Here is a 19,625-nt window from a genome sequence, read left to right as displayed (position 1 = left end):
AGGCTCCAGTGCAGTCCGTTGTGTGGGCTGTGTTCCACGCTTCCTGGTGCCAGGGAAAAGGGATGTTGTTTTTTGTGTACTTGGAGCTGTGCCTTGTTTCCATTCTGCTTTTCTTTCACTGTACCTGTGCAGCAAACCCAAGCCCTGCCAGCCCTGGCTTTCCCCCCTTGGTGAGAGCCCTTGGTGCTGGGGGGACCCAGCCTGCAGGCAGCCAGGGCTCTGGTCAGTGCTGAGGAGCTGCTTGTGGCCCATGCCAGGCAGCTGGCCCACTGGAAGGCAGCTGACAGGTTGGCAAAGGCCCCCAACTTCCCTCTCTTCTCTCCTGAGTGTCCCAGGAAGGAACAGCTGCCTCTCTTGCTCATTGTGTACCCACTTGGGACTCTGCCCTGTGCAGGTGATTGGTCTGGCCAGGTTCAAGAGCAATGTGACCAAGAGCACTCAGGGATTTGAATACATGCTGGGAAGAATGCTAGCAAGAATACCTTTGAGTGCACGTAGGTAAGGTCAGATCAGCTGACCTTCATGCTGAGGATCTACGTGGGGCTTCTTGTGTAGGTGTGTGTCCAACAGCATCTAGATGTCAGTGCTGCATGTGCAGGTGCAGATCCGTGTGTCCGCCTGCTCGGGTGCCACATGCACACCTGCATGAGCTGGCCACCACCACTGGACACAGGCTCCGGGCTGAGTACCAGAACAGGAAAAGTTGAGAGAGGGAGCATGGCAGGAGGAGCTATTTGTTCAGTCAATGATTTACCAGATGTGTACACTGTACTAAAGACTTGTAAACATACTTTAATGGCCAGCTGTAAATCCAGGCAGTAGCAGTGCCAGCTTCATCTCCATCAGATGTGTCTTAAGAACAGCACAGGAAGGGCTGTGAATCACTTTGTTGCAGGCTCTGTCAGCTCTGCAATTATGCATGTAAATCAAATAACCAACGTCCTCAGGTCAAAATTATTTGAGTGACATGAAAGGTTTCGTGGCCAGCAGCTTCTCCTCTGCTGGGTTCCCTGCAGTCTTCCACAGAGGGCATCTCCAGAACGTTGGGTTTCCGTCCCAGTGCCCCGAGTGCGTGGCTGTTTTCACTGACTATGCTGGAAGTCTCTTTTGTTAATCACTGAAGCACAGCGTCATTAGTGAGAAGTGCAGAGTGTACACAAAGAGGAACTTGCCAAATTACTAATAAGCAGAAACTCCATCCATCTTAATGAGACAGGGTTAAGAAAATAGCAACCTAGAATATACACAATGGAGCCTTTCCAATCTGCTTATTTACTCCTGTTAGAAGGTAGTTCTGAACTCCATCTCTGGTCCAGCTTGGAGACTACCACATGGTTTCCAAACCACAGGTATCTTATGCTCTTGCAAAGCATTTAGCATGAGAAAGATAAATAAATAAGTGGACAAATGGCTCAAAAATTTTTAGAGGGAAGCGGGCAGATAGGATTGCTGAAGAGCAAGAAGCATGAGGAGATGTTTCCTCATGGTGGGCCAGTCTCCTTTCTCTTCCTTTGGGGTTCTCACAAAAGCAGCCGAGGGTCCCCATGTTCTCAAGCAGCACGGGGCCACTCTTGGGCCGAGACTTCCATCAGGCCAGCCCAGCAGTGTGATTTTTACCTCCCCAGTGACTTCCAGCACTTCCCCAGGTTACTCTGGCAACCCAGAAGGGGTGTGCACCCACACAAACGTGCCTGCACACCTGTGCTCCCCCAGCCACATTTTTCTTTTGTTGGGTAAGGAATGACTTGCAGTGCCTTTCACGCGTGCAGCTTGGCTGCTGCTGTTTTATTGAACACCAGCACTTGCTCTATGTTATTCAGGCAAACTTTATATGTGCCACAGACCCTCTCAGCAGCCTGCACCTGGTCCAGGGCAAAGCTGAGCCTTGTGGAGAAGAATGTGCTGTAATGCAGCAAGTTATTACAGGATAAATATTTATAAGCCCCTGTAAACATTTGCCATCGGTTCCCTCCTGGGACTAGGGGCAGACGGTCAAGAGTTTCACCAGTGCTGAAGGCACTAGCTCTTGTAGTCCTTTATATGTTAGCTAGTAAATCTGTTGTTGGTCATGTATAGTTATAGCATTTATTGGTGCTAATTTCACACAAACAGGAGACATCAGCTGCAATTGTTGCGTGCCTTGATCCTGGCCTTGCTGCTGGCCAGCTTTTGGTGAAGATGTCTCTTGCAGCCCCAGGGGCACTGGGCACCTGGCTGAGGCATCAGACCAGATCCCCACAGCTGCAAAAACTCCCTGTGCAGATTCTCTTATCATGGGGTGAGGGAGCATTCCTGGCTGCATCAGTGTTATTGGAGTCTTGGAGCAATCTGCTGAAAAAAACAGAAAACAAACATGGCAAAACCAACATCCTCCTCAGGGACTGACCCTGGCAGGAGCTATCAGCTGTTGGTGGGCTGACAGTGATCTAACCTGAAGCAAATATTTCCTGGGGGTGTCCAGGAGCTGTCCTGCTGCAGGGGTGCCATGGTGGGGTCTCCATGTAGGGACATGGTAGGTGGGCTGCCTCTGCTGGTGCATCCCATCTGCCCCCAGAGAGGGGCCATGGGCACCAAGGGACAGTGTGAGCCTTGGGACAGGGACTGCGGTGATCCTGTCCCTGAGTTTGTCTCATCTCCCCCGTCACTGCTGCCTCTGCTGGGGCTGAGATGGGGCTAATGCAGTGGTGGGAAACTGGAGAAGAAATGCCAGGGCAGGCAAGGCCGTGACTCCTCCATGCCCTCAAGTGCAGGCGTAAAACAATGAGCCCTGGGCAATGAGCGCTTGTTGCATGGGAGTCTTTGGGGCTCCACTTTGCTGCTCATGCACGAAAGCCAGTCATTTGGCAAAAATCAGCTCAGTTAGCAGGCTTTGTTCATAAAGAGCCAGGGCCTGAATGGACTCAGGGCTAATATATTCTATTATCCCATGCCTGCCTGTTTCCCCAGGGCTGCATGCAGGGAAAGGCGCATTCCAGCACCAGGTGGCCAGGGCAGAGTGTGCCCGGTGTGGGCAGGGAGGATGGGACAGGTGGGAGAACACCGCTGCCAGCAGCACGGGGACATGTCACCTGCCACCTGCCCTGTCACCACCGAGCACACACCGCAGGTGCACGTGGAGCAGGGTGGGATGCTGAGCTGCAGATGAGGGCAGAGTGCCTGGTCCTGCAGGCTGCTGGGATGAACAATGGAGCCAGAAATAGGCACGGTTAATTGGGCTGGGCTTTTCACAGGGCAGGAGAGGTCTTGGGACAGCCAGAATGGTGTGTGGTGCAAAGCGTCTCATTATTCAATAAGAAAATGTTAGCCCCTGTGGGAAAGGCAGCAATAAATGGCTATGACATTAGAGACAAGGCAGAGATTTAAGAAGCAGTGGGCTACACAATTATGAAGGGAAATGGTTGCACAGGCTTCACTCAGAAAAGTTCCTGTGCAGTCTGGAAGAGGTCTGGTGGAAGAGCAGCCCTTCTTGGGCAGCTGCTTTCTAAGAGGTCTTATATCATGTATTAAGCAATTTATTGGCCTAGACTAGAGTTGGCATTTTAATTTGGTTTAGGTTTTTTCCTCATTCTTCCTGGTTTCTTATATTTTTTTAAATAAAAAATGTTTTGCCAGCAATTATATTTGCTGGTCAATTGTATTTCAGTTTAAAATTTACTCTTGATTTCCCATTCAGGCTCTGTTGTCATGAATGTGGATGTCAGCCACAGAAGGGAGAAGGGAGCCAGCAAAGACCTTCCTGAGCCAAGTTCAGGAACTGTCCAGACCATGCATGTGGTCAGATTTAGCAGCCAAGGCATGCTGAACTGTCAGAAGGGAGAAGGGAGCCAGCAAAGACCTTCCCTGAGCCAAGTTCAGGAACTGTCCAGACCATGCATGTGGTCAAATTTAGCAGCCAAGGCAAGCTTTCCTGCTTGGCTCAAGAGCTGTGAACTGTGGCAGGCTCAGCAGCTACTGTTCAGCTGTCAGGGCTGCAGTGCCACCCACTAATCAGTGTGGGATGCTCCAGGATACGTGTCCCTGGGGTGACCCTGACAGGACATTTACCTGGTGCCGTGTGGTTATTGCTGACCTGCAGATAACTGGAACCCTGACTGTAGTTTTGTTGCAGTGCTACTGCTGCTGCCTTTGGAGAGCTCTCCAACTTTTGAACAAGAGTTTCCCAAGACCTCACCTTGCCTGCCTGTGATATTCCTATTGCATGCCTCTTGCTGGAACAGAAGGATCATAGCACTGCCAAAGTCAAACGCACCCATTGCTGCTCTGCAAATAGAGAGGCTCTGAGACTTTTCTATGATCTTGCCATGGAAGATGAAGAGGCACTGGCACAGTTTGTTCCCAGCCAGAGACTTGTGCTCGTGGATAACACCTGGGTGCAAATCAGGATGCCTGAATTAATCTTCCAGCAGATCAGTGCCCTGTTCCACATTACACTTGTTTCCTGGGACACAGCACTATTTTCTAAATCCTCAAAATGAGATATTTCGCTGTTTCTAAACAAGTTTTGGTAAAAGCAGATTCTATACTGTCAGAATTTCTCAAGGAATGAGAAGTCCATTTTGCAGCTGTTTCTTGGTACAAGCAGTGATCAGTGATCATTTCCTGAGCCCAAGTCTCCATCCAGCTGCCTCTTTTGCTCCGGGTCCCTTGTTTACCGCTAAATTCTTCACTTCATTAGTGGTGCTAACTGGCTGCTCTGTTCTGCTGGCCCTCAGGTGAAAGTGGCTCTTTCAGGCTTCCAGGCTGCAGAGCCTCTTCCATTTACCTCTCAATGAGGTGTAGTTCCTGTTTTAAGTAGTACAAGTTGTTCCAGCCGAAGGCAGCAGCAGGAAGGAGCGCTTTGGAGGATTCCGGACCGAGAGAGCTCAGTGCCCTGCGGGCACACAGGGGCAGAGCTGCTCAATGGCCAGATGTGCACAAGCACCGAGAGAGCTTCTCCTGCCTGGCCTGCACCAAGGGCACCCTGCTGTGCCCCGGGGCAGCCGCGGGAGCTGTGCTGGCACCTGGGCAGCCCCGCGGCTCCATCCTCCACATACCGAGCTCCTGCAAGCCCCGGGAGCGCAGCAAGGTAAGGGTGGCGAGGGGCCGGTGCTGCTGGAGGAACAGGGGATGCAGCTCCTGCTCCTCCGGCACATCTGGAGCAGGCTGCCCTTTACAGAACATGCCCCCTTTCTCCTGTTTTTTTTTTTTTTTTTTGTGGTTGTTTTTTTTTTTTTTTTTTTTTTTTTTTTCCCTTTCAATATCATAGTTTCTGTTGGAATTTGTCAACTGGGAAATGAGTTCTGCACAAGTCCATTACAGGTTCACAAAAATGTCTACAACTTTGAACAGCCGCTCAGGAGCGCCGGGACCTCCCGGGGCCACCCCGGCTTCAGAGACCGGGAACGGCTCGGGAGGATTCGGGCCGCCCACCGGGGATGAAGCCGAGCGGTGCTGCGGGACGAGCTCCGGCCCGGGGGGGCCTCTGGGTACCCCCGAGCTGCCCCGGCTGCAGTCCGGGCTGGGCCGGGCGATCCCTCAGCCGCTGTATGTGGGGCTGGGCTGAGCCGAACCGAGCCGAGCCGAACCGAACCGAGCCGGGCCGAGCCGGGCCGGGCCGAGCTCCGGGGCCGTCGGGGCCGCGCTGGGCGGGGCGGGGCGGGGCGGGATTGGCTCCTGCTGTCGCTGATTGACAGCGGCGGGCGAGCGCGCGGCGGGCGGCGCGGCGCTGATTGGCTGCCGCGGGCTCACAAACCCGCGGCGCGGCCGGAGCGCGGCCAGAGCGGGGCCGGGGCCGGGGCGGCGGGAGGGCGGCGGAGCTCTGCGGGCAGCGAGCGAGGGGAGCGGCGAGGGGCAGCTCCGGGACCGTCGGTGGGGGTGCGAGGAGAGTCCCCGGGGGCGGCCGCCGGCAGCGGGCGCCCGGCGGGGAGCGGCGTGCGGTGCTGTCGGGGCCGCCGTCGGCGGGTCGCGGCGATGGGCAGCGTGAGGGGGCCCGGCGGGGCCGCCCTGCGTGCGTTGGTGTCGGTGGCCGCCGGGCTGCTGGCCTGCGGCGTGGCCAGCGAGTACGACTATGTCAGCTACCAGTCAGACCTGGGCCCTTACCCTGGCGGGCGCTTCTACGCCAAACCCCACCAGTGTGTGGCCATCCCTGCCGACCTGCGGCTTTGCCACAGCGTGGGCTACGACAAGATGGTGCTGCCCAACCTGCTGGACCACGAGACCATGGCCGAGGTGAAGCACCAGGCGAGCAGCTGGGTGCCACTGCTCAACAAGAATTGCCATATGGGCACCCAGGTCTTCCTCTGCTCCCTCTTTGCCCCCGTCTGCCTGGACCGGCCCGTCTACCCCTGCCGCTGGCTCTGCGAGGCCGTGCGTGACTCCTGTGAGCCTGTCATGCAGTTCTTTGGCTTCTTCTGGCCAGAGATGCTCAAGTGTGACCAGTTTCCCCAGGATGACGTCTGCATTGCTATGACAGCTCCCAATGCCACCGAGGTCTCCAGGCCCAAAGGTAAGGCATGGCTCGTGCTGCAGCCTTGCTCCTGGCACTCCTCTCTGAGCTGACAGGGCAGGTGTTAGCCCAGGAGGGGACTGAAGGGGTTCTTGTGGCAGGAGGAGGCTCACCTGAACTCTTCTTGGCAGCAGCTCTCCTCTAGCACTCTCTGTGCCCTCCTGTCCGAAAGAAGGTGGGATGCCCTGCCAGCTCCTCATCCCTATCCCGGAGCCTTGGGACAGGCTGTTTGGAACATGGTGGGGTTGTGCCTGTTCTGATCCCTGCACATGCACTGGGGCTGGGCTCCAGCCCTGATGGACCAAGGCATGACGCTCCGTCCTCAGATACTGCACTGACCTGGTTCTGCTCCCGAGCCAGACTCCTGCAGGTCTGCCCTGGGCAGCAGGAGTTTGTGTGGTCTTCACGGCAGAAAGTGCTGGCTGACTGGAGCCAACAGTGACAGCAGTGGTGGCCGGGTCCCCCACATCCAGTGCAGTCCTAGGGCAAGAGGCTGGGCAGCTGGTGGCTGGGAGTGCAGTGGGGATCCAGCCCTGCCCTCGGGTGGGCTGTGGGCTGGAGAGGGAGCAAGGAACCTGCCCAGAAACAACTAGGGAAAGTGAACGTGGTTTGTGTTTGTTTCCATTGCATGCAGCACGTTTCTGTGGTGCCAGACTGGCTTGTTCAAGTTGCAGTGAGTCCAGCTTGTTGCTGGAAACTTGAAAATAAATAAATATTCCTGGTGTCACTTTGGTGTTTGCTATTGGAGCACTGTGGAAGGCTGGCAGGAGGAATGTTTGTAGAGGGAGATGGCAGGGGGCTCTAAGAGAGTGCAGTGCTTTTTGGGCAGCAGACTGTCATTGGAGGGAATTGTCACTCCTGATTCCACGGGGGCATAGTGCCAGTGCTCGGGAGGGGAGGGGGCTGAGTGGTTTTTGTGGCTTCTGTGTTGTGTCAGAGCTCGTCTGCAGGGACGTCTGCCCTTTGCAGTTACCTGTACAGACAAAAGCTGTATGTGGTGCTCGACTGGGAGAAGTAACCCAGCCTGTGGGGGCTGTGCAATGTCATCCTGCCCATCTTGAAAGGAGCCCCTCTGATAGAGGACAGGAGCGGAGTGCATCGTGCAGCAGAGGGCTGACACCCTGAGGGGTCTCAGGAGCTGTGTGGGGACATGTGGAGGGCAGTGCAGAGCAGTGGCACAGTGACTGTGGCATGGCAGGCACAAGGGACACCCAAGCTCAGTACCCAGAGGAGCTGTACTCAGGAGCCCATGTCACATCTCAGTGACATCCAGAGGCAGGTAGAATGTGAAGTTTGTTCCAGTGCCAGGGGGGAACTGGGGGCCTGAGCTCTGGCTGATCTCCTTGCCAGGGACCAGCCTCTCCCTACAGTGATGGCAGCACAGCCATACTGGCTTCCTTGTCATGGCTTGCCCTTCCTGATGGGACTGCTGGAGAAACCTCGTTGTTTTCCAGGAAAGCTCTAAATTAATATGTCTTATGTGAACCTGGACCCTTGGTCAAGACCGCAGCCGTGTTCCGTGTTGCAGGTACAAAGGTTGCTTTTATTTCCCCAGGGACTTGCAGCCAAGCATGCTCCTGGGACAGCTGGGTCTGAGCTGCCCCTTTCAGGGTCTGAAACAGAGTCTGAGCTGTGTGCAGATCATTCATTTTACAGACATTAATGAGCCAAGACTTGGAAACAGTCTTCTAAATGAGCAGCATCTGCCAGGTTTTCCGCTGAGTAGTTTAACGACTTTCTCTTCACCTTTTGGACCTGTCTTGAAGGCAGCAGTGGGGTGGGACACTACTGCTTTCTTGTGGTGCCTCAAACGGTTTGGAGTGAAAAAAAGCAAACTCCAAGTGAATTGCAGCCGCTGGTGTGATGTGAGCCAGCACTGCTGGATGTCCTGCATGCCACAGAGGCTCTGTTAGTGGCCCATAAGGCACCCATTGCTTCAGCTCTGGTACTGCCACCTCCTGCAGATGTCCAGTCATCCTGGGAGACCTGCAGCTCTGTCCTTGTCTCTGTGCTGGCTGGGTACTTGTCTGCCTGGGTTCTGCTGTGTGCACCCTGTCCATGGTTTGTCTGTGTTTTCTGTCAGCACCAACCCCTGGAGTCCCTTTGCTCTTGGGCACAGGGGTGTTTCCTGTTGATTCAAAGAGGGTCAGAACCAAGCAGTGTCCCCCCTTTTCTCCTGGTACTAATAAGAACAAACCCTTTCAGTTTTTTTCCCCATTAACACCTTGAAATTGGAATTTGTTTCTGCCTCTCAAAGAGCTGACCTGCTGAATTCCTTTCTCCTTAAGCACAGGCAGTAAAGCCTGCAGGCCCACAGGATGCATCAGGGGAGTTGCAGATTAATACAGCATTACACATTCCTTCTCTTGCCCCTGGAGTAAGCTGGCTCTACAGCCAGGCGTTGGAAAATGGTCAGCAGGGAACAAGTGAGCTGGAGGCAGGCTGAGACTGTGCTTGGAGCTGAGCTGTCAGCTGCAGCAGATGGGCCCCAGCCAACCTGCAGTGGGCCCCGAGGGTGGGCTGGGGATGTCTGCTCTAGTGCCTCAGCAGTTTTTGGCTTGCAGTTTTGGGGTAGCTGTGGCTCCACAGAACAGCAGTTTTCCAGGGGCACAGAGCTGTGCAGGAGCTGGCTGGACCCCTAGCATTTGTGTTCCTGACTGTAGTGTGATGTGGTGATCCAGAGCAGAGGACAATTTTTCTTCCCGTTGACAGGGGACAGAGTCTCCAGCAGTCATGCTGTGCTGTGAAAGGGCTGCAGGAGGCAGGACTGGAGGATGGGCTGATTTAGATTGGTTATAAGGAGGAAGTTTTTTACAGTGAGGGTTGTAAAACACTGGCACAGATTATCTAGAAACATGGTGGGTGCCCCGTCCTTGGGAACATTCATGGTCAGGTTTGGTGGGACTCTGAGCAACGTGATCAAGGTTATTGATTAGGGCAGGGGGACTGTCCATAAGGTGAGGCTGCTGCCTGTGCAAGGGGCTATCCAGGGGCTCCCAGGTCGAGCCCTCAGGCTGGCTGTTGGCTCTGGGCCCTGGTGCAGCAAGGCAGGGGTCTCTGCCACCTTGGGTGTGTTACAGCCTCGTATGGGGCTGCTGGAGCATAGCTAGAACAAAGCCTGTATTTGCACCAGGGAACAATGAGTCTTATTTTCCATTTTTGTTTGCTTTTTTTTCTGTTTTAATTGGTTGCCTGGAAAACTCACAGAGTGGATGCAGTGGTGGTTTTCATGTTTGTCTGGCTGGTGTAGGCTTGGCTTGGCCAGCCTCCTCATGTGCACTTTGGCTGCTGGGGCAGATTGAAGTGCTTGGCATGGCAGGTACCCCTGCTTGTTCCTGACAGTGGTGCCCAGCACAGTGATGAACTCCTGGCTCTGCAGAAGATGGAGGGCTGGGCCTGTGTCACCTTGCTATGAGAATAAGAAGGTCATGAGCACAGTAAATGTGCAGCCTGGAAAGAAATATTCTGATTGCGGATGTCATCATATCTCCAAAGGCTGGCTTCTGCCTGTGTCACTGAGTGAGATGGTGACAGTGGCATTGCATGTTAGGGTTCTGGAAGAAGAGGTTACCCAGGTGATGGACAGAAGTACAGAGAGTGTGGGGCTCTGGAGGTGGATGTTGGTGCTGTGAAGGCTGACTTGTGACTTGCACATAGGAGCGAGCAGAAGACTAGTTGCTCTGCATGTGTGATTAATAAAGTCATGGTGCATGTCCCCAGGAATTAGCATTTGGCACAGAAGAGATTTGGGGGTGGCAACAGGGGAAGAACAAGCCACGGAAAATGAATGTCTGGCCTGAATCCCCATGGGGCATCTGTGGCTGAGGAGACATGACACTATGGTCATGGCTGTGCCTCCCTCACCAGCTGTGCTGGCTCTGCACCCCTCTTTCTGAGACACCTCTCTGCTTTTTCAGTCCAGCAATACTGTGGATTTGCTGGCCTGGCTGAGGGCTGGAAGGCCATGAGTGCTCTGTTTACATGCAGGGACTGGCAGATGTTTTGCTGCAGTGTTGTCCCTGAGAATAACTCCCTTGTGTGGGAAGAGCCCTCCGTCTTGCTGGACCAGGAACAAGCAGCATCTCCCAGCTCAATAAATTCATCTGCCAGTAGCTCAAGTCTACGTCTGTGCTGCTGGGTGGTCTGCTCCAACTGCAGATGGGGACTTGGAAACAGATTCTTATTCTCTGGTGAAGTGAGATTTCCTCCCAGGACAGATCCCGTGAAATCTCCTGGGCTGGCATTTCCCAAGAGGCAGATGTTGACCGCTGCCAGCGACTGACAAGCAGAGGTGACTCTGCTGGAGCCAAGAGGCTGCCCTGGGCTCAAAACAAAAGAGAGGATGACCACTCTTGGTGGTGGCAGCATCCACAAGAGCTGTGCTGGTCCACCCCCAACCACTGCTGCTCTGGGACAGGGCATGAGGGGGGAGCCAGGGGCTTCCTGAGCCCTGCCTGGGCAGTCTGTGGCACAGTCCTGAACCCCTTGCCTGGCTCCAGGGTAGCACCTTGGCACTTGTGCCATCTCTGGGCAGCATCTTCCTGCTGTGCTGGGGTTTGGGCATTGTGTGCCTGCCTTGCCATGCAGTGGGGAGGGGATGTCAGCAGGCTATGGGCCGTGCCCCTTGGCAGGCGTCTTCCCTCAGCTGAGTCCCTGGCCCTGAGAATTCCTTCCCTTGCCAGTGCTGTCCTCTTGCTCTTAGCAGCTGCCTGTGCCTGGCCTCGGGGCCACTGACAGCGTAGGAGTGGGGCTGGCAGCAGGCTGCCTGTGGCCAGTGCTGCCCTGTAAGCTGGTGGATGGTTCCTTACATCCTTACAAGTGTTGTCCCACACTTCTGGGAGCTGTGACAGGGTACATGGGCATGGATCCCCCTGGAGGGTGACACTGACAGCATGGGCAGTCTGGCTTTGCGGTGCCACTTCTGCTGGCTTCTCACCACCTCTCAACTGTCTTCACTTCTTTTCTCTTGCCAGGAACGACCGTGTGTCCCCCTTGTGACAATGAGATGAAGTCAGAGGCCATTGTGGAGCACCTGTGTGCCAGCGAGTTTGGTAAGAAGGAGCACTCTCGGCACGGGGAGGCTTCCCAGCTGGTCACGGGCAGCATGACTCCTGTGTGGCTGGACTGGAGCTGCCACACTTCCCTGCCCGTGGTGGTGCTGGTGTGTCCTGCAATCTGTCCCCAAGGCTGGGCACGTGTGCCTCTAGATGTCACTGTGGGCATGCAGAGGTGGACCTTGTTAAAAAACGCAAAGCTGCTTGAAGGCTTTGTCCTAAATGAGTGAGTGAGTGAGACAATCAGTGGTAAACTGAACTTCATTTAGAAAAAAAGATTATCACAAGGAAATATATTAGCTTTCTCAGATCAAACCCAGAATTAACTGGTTTTGACATCCTTGCTGGTGTATGTAACTTTCCCGGAAGATTATTAAAGGCATATTGAACAAGGTGTGCATTCCTGGGGGATTAGCACTTGAATGTGCCCTGTACTGGAGCGTGCTTATGCAAACCCAAACCTGCTCTGCATGCTGGTGTGCTACCCTTTCTGCTGGAAATGAATTCTCAACTGTCCTGCAGATTTGGTATGCCAGAAGTCTTAAGTTCAGCACAGACTTTTTCTAACAGGGAAAAGCACCAACAGGAACACCCATGTAATAGTTTCCCAGGAATGTGCATACTTCTGGCTTGGCTGGGGAATGGAAGCAGACATTCAGTGCTTGGCCTGGCTGGGGAGTGGGAGGTGCTGAGTGCTCAGAGCTGGGTGCTCAGAGCTCTGTTCTGGGCAGGCCATGAGAGCTGAATCAGAGCTGCCCCTGCCCCATTGCACATACAGGGAGAGAGAGATGGTGAGGAGGGAGAAACAGCCTCTGGGATCAGCACACCTGGTTTGGATAGGAGCTCCCTGCCCAGGCTTGCAGTGATGCAGAGGCATTGCCCCAGGCCAGGGGCTGGGGGCTTTCATCCCAGAGAGGGAGTGAGGGGCACTGGCCAGTGGCAGCAGGGGATCTGGTGCTCGTGGGTCACTGCAAAACCTGTCCCCTTGCCAGAGGTGTGCTGGGAGTGAGCTGAGGGGGTGTCCTGCTGGTAGGAGAGTGCTGGGAAGGGAAATACAAACTCAACTGCAAGCTTGTCATCAGCTTCTGCTGCTGAACATCCTCCCGTGCTCTGGGACAGTTATACAACAGGGAGCAGAGGCCAAACCAGAGGAATTCCCTGCCTTGGCAGAGCAGCTTGGGACAGTGACTTGCCCACAGTGTTATTACTGGGAAAGACAGTGGTGACAGTGTCCAAAGGATGGAATTATTTCCTGGCAGATGTGGCCCATCTGTAGCCAGCTGGGGAGCAGGAACAGGGGATAGGATGCAGTAAAGGTCCTACCTGTGCCCTGTGAGGGAAGGCAGTGCAGGATGGGAAGGATGTCTCAGCAGAGGGAGTGGCTAGTGGAGGAGGCATCGGCTTCAGGAAGTTTTCCCAAAGCACAGCGTATGGCCCTTGGAGCTTTGTTTAGTCTTGAGGGGTTACTGTCATGGGGTGATTTCTCAAGGAAAGCTGTTTATCTGGCACTATTATAAACTCCCAAACCTTCAGACTGAGGTTTCTCATGCACGTCCACCAAGGTAAACACTGGCAGCTGACAGGTTACAGATCCTCATCAAAGCCAGACATGTACAATAAATGTTTAAACTAGCATGTGCTGCATGGGGCAGCTGTTGGTAGGTCTTGCACTGATTCCCACTGTGTCGTTTTCTCTTGCATCCCAGCAGCTTGGTACAGAAGAGAGGTGAGGACCACTTTGCCCTCCACAGATGTGTGGCTGTGCCAGTTAGGAAGTGGCTGTGTAGCAACCCTGGTGTTGTTGGCCTAGAGTACAGTGCAGAAAGAGAGCTGCAGTGAGCTGTGAGCACAAACTGTAAAGACAAGGCAGGAGAGGATCTTGGACAAGATGCTGGGGGTCAGAGGGGTGCCAGGAGACTGCCAGCCTCATGGTCCAGCAGAGCTCTGGGTTTGCCTTTGTTTGAGCAGGGATGAATGAGGGCTCCAGGATGCAGCTTTGAGGCAGCTTGGCTGTTCCTCTGAGAATAAGACATCTTTGGGGTGGATGTCAGTGAGGGGTGCCAGCACCCTGGCCTGAGCACAGAGCAGCACAGGGGGCTGGATCAGGCACGTGGGGGTAACTGCAGTGTAGATTGTAGTGCTGGTGTGCTGAGGCAGCGATGGAAACAAGAGGAAGCACGAGATCGGCCTCCAGTGCCCCCACAGCCGCCTCCCCCAGCTGCCCTGGGCTGTAGCCAGCGCTTGTTTCTTACTCCAGGAGTTCATTCCACGCTCTGTTTCTCTTAGTGATTTTATTTATTGTTTCTGCCCTTTCTCTGGGGTCTGAGGGGATCCTGCTGAACAGGCTCTGTGGCACTGGGGACTGCAGAACAATCAATACATGCTGTTTATTTTTTCTCTGTGACTGACAGGTCCTTGCCTGCAGCCTTCTCCTGTTACAGCCCTAATGTGTCTTCTGGCAGGTTTCTTCCTTCTCAGTGATTTCTAAAGGAAGGAAAAATGAGGCTGAAGGAACAGTGGAGCTTTCCCTTCTCTCACGTTCCCTTTCCTGCACATGAGGTGCTGGAGTGGGGCCCCTGCCCGTGCAGGCAGGAGAACAGCAGAGACAGCATCCTAGTCCTGAAAGAGGGGTGGAGGTGCCAGTGGGGAACAGGAATGATGCATGGTAGTGGCTTGTGAACAGGGCACAGGGGCTCTGCTCTCAGCTGGTGACTACCCTGGTACAGTGCTGTCCTTGGAGAAGGTTGTGCTGGAACATGGGTGTGTCCCATGAAAGCAAATGGCAAGAAGGGCTTGTGGGTGGCATGTTGATCCTGCAGCCCTCTGGGGCTTCTGTGGCATGCAGAGTGGCAGGGGCTGGTGCTGCTACCAGTGCCACAGCTGCTTCAGCCTGTGGTCACAGTGCAGCTGCTGGACTGGAAAGGTGGCACATGCTCCTGCTGTGGGTAGCTCTCCTGGGGTCAGCTCCTGCCTGGCAGCCACAGCTGAAGATTAATTCTGTCTGAGCAAGCGTGTCCTGGGATGATTCTGGCCCTTCTCCCACTTGGTGCTGAGACAGATTTGGTGTGGCATGGGGGGAGTGGAAAGGCCAAGGTTCCCAGTGAGGAAGCTGTTTGCTTTGGCAGCTCAGCTGGCTCCTGGAGCCAAGACTCAAAGCATCCTGCTCAAGGCTTTTGCCTGCTGCAGCAGCATTCCCAGGGCTGGGGATTCACCAGGAGAGCTGCTGCCATGGTCCACCACCAAATGCCATGTTCTAGGCAAGCCAGAAGTTGGAGACTGCCTCCCACTGTGTGATGGTGAGCTCTTAGAGTGGGATGAGCACTGGAATGAGTGTACCCTCAGACACCACTTTTCTAGTGTTCCTGGGATGTGCCAAAGCTGTGTCTGGCCTGCCACTATGGAACCCAGCTTTCATACCTGGGAATCTCACCTGGAACGTGGGTTGGAACTTAGGGAATGAGGCCCAATTAAGTAAACAAGGGGAGTTTGGGGGAGCCAGAGGAATGAGGGCTGAGCAGAGATCATCATGCTTGTGTGACTGCTCAGCCTGCAGCACCAAAGGCAGATGAAGCTTGGTGGCCCATGAGCCAGGCTGTGTTTACCTGGGCAGCACCACAGGCTCTTGCTGCTTACAAGGACATTGCTGCTGGGAAGAACAGAGCCTGACACAACTATTTGCACCCCTGGTCAGCCTCCTCCTTCATCCCCCTTGGCGTTATCCTGTCTTGGCTCTGTGTGCTGCTCTGCACGAGCGAGGTTTGGATGAGGTTTTGGTTTACATCTGGATTTATGGTTCCCCAGGGCAGCTCCCATGAACCTGCATCGCTGGCTCACAAGCTGCTGTGTGCAGGGAAGGGAGCAGCTGTGAGCTCCCACAGCACAGGATTACCAGGCCTTCTTTGTCTTCCTTGCTGGGTGATACTTGGAGTAGATCAGCACCTCCACTAGCTGGCAGATCCTTCTCTTCCTTTAGCAAAAAGGATCAAATTTTGCAGTGATCTCAGCAAAGCAAACAAGCCATTTTGCAAAAGTCTCTTATTGTGCTGTTGTAATGGTGTTTTACCATCCCTCCTGCCCTGGCCACCTCTGTGCTTAGTGCAAGGGCTCTAGTCAGCATGAATAAAGGAAGTGAGGCTGACATTGAGGGGTGTTGCTGCTACTGCTGCCCAGTTGGTGTCATGGAACTTAGAGCTGCTTGAAAACTACTTACTTCATTTTCCAGATTTGTTACGAGCTGATCTGGTTCAGCATCTTTAGCTCCTTAAAACTTGAGTTTCTTTAGCTCCTGAATTTGGAAAACAGATGGAATGAAAATTTCACTTCGGTTTCCAGTCCTAGATTGTGATAGCAGTGTAACATGGCAGGGCTCTTGGCAAACCTAAGGGATGTTTTTGGCACAGGGGCAAACAAACAGCATTGCTCCTGTTGCCAGGGTAGTGGCTGGGAGCGTGAGGGTGATACTGAGTCTCTGCTGCCTGCTCAGGATTGTCATGGTGCTGTCCTGCTGCCATCTGTGTCTGGAACAGTGAGCAGTGCTCCTGTCCAGGAAGCAACACGTGTTCACTGCTGCGTGTTCCAGCAGAGCAGGACTTCAAGGAATGATGCTGTGAGGACCCATCTCCCTGCCAGAGCCAGAGGTTCTTGTGGACTGCCTGCAACTGCCCTGAGACTCTAATGAGAAGGGACAGCAGCCAACCAATCACCTCTCTGAGCACTAGTTATCTGCAGCTCTGAAGTAAACTCCCAAATGATGAAAATATGTTAGCAATTTTGGTCCATATGTGCTTTTCCCCAAAAATGAGGCAGAGCCAAATGGCACTGAAATGATGTTTTAATGTACAACACATTTTCATCATTTTTCCCATGTATGCAAAATTCCTCTTCATGGTCATTGTAAAAAACCTTTTTTTTTTCCCTCTTTTTTTGGGGCGGGGGGTATTGCAATGAGCTCAGGAAAATGCTGAACCCAAAGAGGGGAGAGTATTTTCCATGGCAGTCGTAGCAGACCAACTTCCCTTCTCCCAGGGAAGGTGCAGGCACATGAGTGCATGCTGGGATCTCCACAGCTCTGATTCAGGGACATCCAGTGCTTGGAAACTTGTTTCACAGGCACCCGAGGGCCGGTGTGACTGCAAACAAATGCTTGAAAAGCCAAATTGACCTTTTAAATGATCCTTTCAAGAGTCTCTCCATGCCTCTAGAGCAGGGAAGTCACCTAATTTACTCAGTTAACATTTGTGCTTGGCAGCTGAACAAGTCCCCTCTCTAATGGAAAGGTCTGGGTGCTTTGCTGCGGGAAGGGGAACAAAGATGTCAGTGTTTTACCTTGGTGCTCTCCTGGGCATGGGGCAGCTCCACCCAAGGCTATGAGTGTCATGGCCAGGGTGCTGCCATGGAGCAGGAGGATTCAGGAGCAGAGTATGGAAAAAGGGGATGCAGGAGTGGGACAGGGCACTGCTGCTGTTCTGGGGCCACAGCACTGCTGCTCCCTCAGCCTCACTTAGCAGAGGCTTTGTGCCAGTGAAGGCTGCTTAGGAGTTTATGTTTCCCCCACTCCCATCTTGTTTTGCAGCTCTTAAGATGACCATAAAGGAAGTGAAGAAGGAGAATGGGGACAAGATGATCATTCCACGCAAGAGGAAGGCACTGAAGCTGGGGCCCATCCGGAAGAAGAACCTGAAGAAGCTGGTGCTGTTCCTAAAAAATGGGGCAGACTGTCCCTGCCATCAGCTGGACAACCTCAGCCACTACTTCCTCATCATGGGCCGCCAGGTGAAGACTCAGTACCTGTTGACAGCTATCTACAAGTGGGACAAGAAGAACAAAGAGTTCAAGAAGTTTATGAAGAAGATGAAATCCCCCGACTGCCCGACGTTTCCGTCCGTGTTCAAGTGATGTGCTGGGCGGCGGGAGAGCCGCGCTCTGGACCTGCCCAGGCGGGCACGGCGGCTCGGCCTCGCTGCTCTGCAGCAGGGATGCTGGAGCCCAGCCCTCCTGCTCCTCCATCCTGCTCCTCAGAGCTCCCTCACCGATCTCAGCCCTCCCACACCCTCGGCCTGATCGCCTGCACGTGCTCCAAGCGGTCGCTGAGGTCACACACGATTTACGTCTGCATTGTCTAAAGGCCTCTTGTTGTACAGATGTGTACAACCATTGAAATAGCAGCTGTCAGGTAAAGAGGGCAAGCACAGGGGTGTGAGGTGATGTTAAGAGCTTGCACGCTTGCAGAAAGGACCCTCGTCACCACGTCACTCCCGTCTTCATGGCTGCAGGATTGCCCTGAATTCCTGTGTGAGCCAGAGCTGGCTGATTAGACACAGATCCTATCTTCATGATCAAAGTTAATAAATGAGTAGTGGAGAACCCATTACAACCTCTGATAAGAATTCCTAATAGCTAATTGCCCTCACTGTAAAAATATCCCATTATAGTCTTAACCTGCTTAGTTTAAGCCTTAACCCTGGTTCCTTGTGGTGCCTTGTTGGGCTGGAGCCCTCTCTTACCAGCATCTCTTGTGATGTGTCCCTGGGTGCCTGCCTTGGCACCTGCTGTGCCAGCTGAGCCCCTGTTGCCCAGTGCTGTGCTGCACCCAGGCAGCCTCTGAGTCTCCACACTGTGCCCAGTGTGTTGGTGCCCTGGCATGGGGAGCAGGGGCAGAGGGGGCTCTCTGCCCACCCCTGTGCCTTTGGCCTTGTGCAGGCCCCTGTCTCAGCAGTGTCCAGCTGAGATCCCTCCCTGGGTGTGGCAGTTCCCGTGCACAGGTGCCCTGAGCTGCTGGTGCCCAAACCTGGCACTCCATTTTAAGCCCGAGCAAAGGTTCAGTTGCTGGCCTGCCTGGGGCTTTGGCTGGGGGGAGCTCATGGCCAGCTCCTCCAGCTCATGTCACTCCCTCACTTTACCAGTGATGTTTTTATAGTTCCTTTAGGCTGCTGGCAAAGTACCAGAGTGCAGAAGGCCAAGGACTTTTCCCTGTGGAGCACCGCAGGGAATGTATCGTCTCTGTCTTCCCCTCTTTGCTGTGGGACCCATCAGTCTGGGGTTTTGTCTGTTTGATCTATGGCAACTTGGCTCTCTATCATTATGTCTTTTTTGCCCTAATTGAAATGTCATGTTTGTATGATTTCAAATAGTTTATGAAAGACAAAGAATGTCTTACACAAATGATTACATTTATCGACCAAGCTGAAATTCATTATTCTGTTAATTGGACTAGTTCTCTTTTTCATAGACCCATACCACTCTGTATTCATTATCCTTCCTCCTTCCATTTAGTATTCTCATCCATCACCAATACTCTGAGAGAATGAATATCTGATGTCTGAGATAATCCTGTTGTATCACAGTTAAGTGAAATAACAAATCCTCATTTCTGAGGTTTGAACCAAACCCCCTCGAAACTGGTGCATTAATTATTCCTTAGCTTGGGAGTGGTGCTTATTTCCCACATGGGGACAGAGCCATGGACTTGGTTGTAGAAGAATTCCATTAACAAGCCAAGTACTCTGAGGAATGATGTTTCACAGCTAACAGAGAGATGGATTTAGGATGTGAACTTTGTAGAGTCCCCTTAGGTTGTCTTAGACCACCATTTGTAGTAGTGTTGTTTCTTTATTGCAAAATTAATCATTGTAGATAATGTGCTTTATTAGTGAAGTAAAGAAATAAATAAACCATGGGCTTTAACATCACAGATTGGTGAGGTGAAATGATGGAGAGGGCTGACAAATCCAGCCGTGTGGGGAATGGAGTCAGGACATGATGAGCTGCAAGTGTGGTTCTCTGTGAGTGCCCACAGTGCCCCTAAAAGCCCCACTGGGATGGGGCAGGGACCCTCTGTCCCCCCTCTGTCACCTTCCTGAGCACAGCACAGCAGAGGGAGTGCTGCTGCTGCTGCTAAAATTGCCAAATTAATCCATGAAATATGATTCCCCCACCTCCATTTTTATAAAGAGATGCTGTTTCCTGACCCCTTTGTGGCTGCTGCAGCATGACAGGCTGTGGGTGTGCTCGGGGAGCCTGGCCTGGAGGCTCTCAGTGGTCCCAGGGCATTGCAACAGGCTGTCCAGGGGAGTGGTGGAGTCACCATC

The 19,625-nt window shown here is 53.4% G+C and overlaps 1 protein-coding gene across 1 annotated transcript; it reads left to right on the top strand.

Moving 5' to 3' along the window:
• Positions 1–5,728: 5,728 nt before the first annotated feature.
• Positions 5,729–19,226, top strand: SFRP1 (secreted frizzled related protein 1). Its single transcript, XM_041478374.1, has 3 exons — positions 5,729–6,484; positions 11,458–11,535; positions 17,111–19,226. Exons 1-3 carry the CDS (start codon positions 5,950–5,952, stop codon positions 17,431–17,433), a joined length of 936 nt encoding a protein of 311 aa, XP_041334308.1. The 5' UTR covers positions 5,729–5,949; the 3' UTR covers positions 17,434–19,226.
• Positions 19,227–19,625: the final 399 nt, after the last annotated feature.

This window comes from Pyrgilauda ruficollis, unplaced genomic scaffold, assembly GCF_017590135.1.
Source record: "Pyrgilauda ruficollis isolate IOZ18807 unplaced genomic scaffold, ASM1759013v1 scaffold113, whole genome shotgun sequence".
Lineage (NCBI taxonomy): Eukaryota > Metazoa > Chordata > Aves > Passeriformes > Passeridae > Pyrgilauda > Pyrgilauda ruficollis.
Note: the sequence above shows the minus strand (reverse complement) of the source record. Positions and strands in the feature narration are given on the sequence as shown.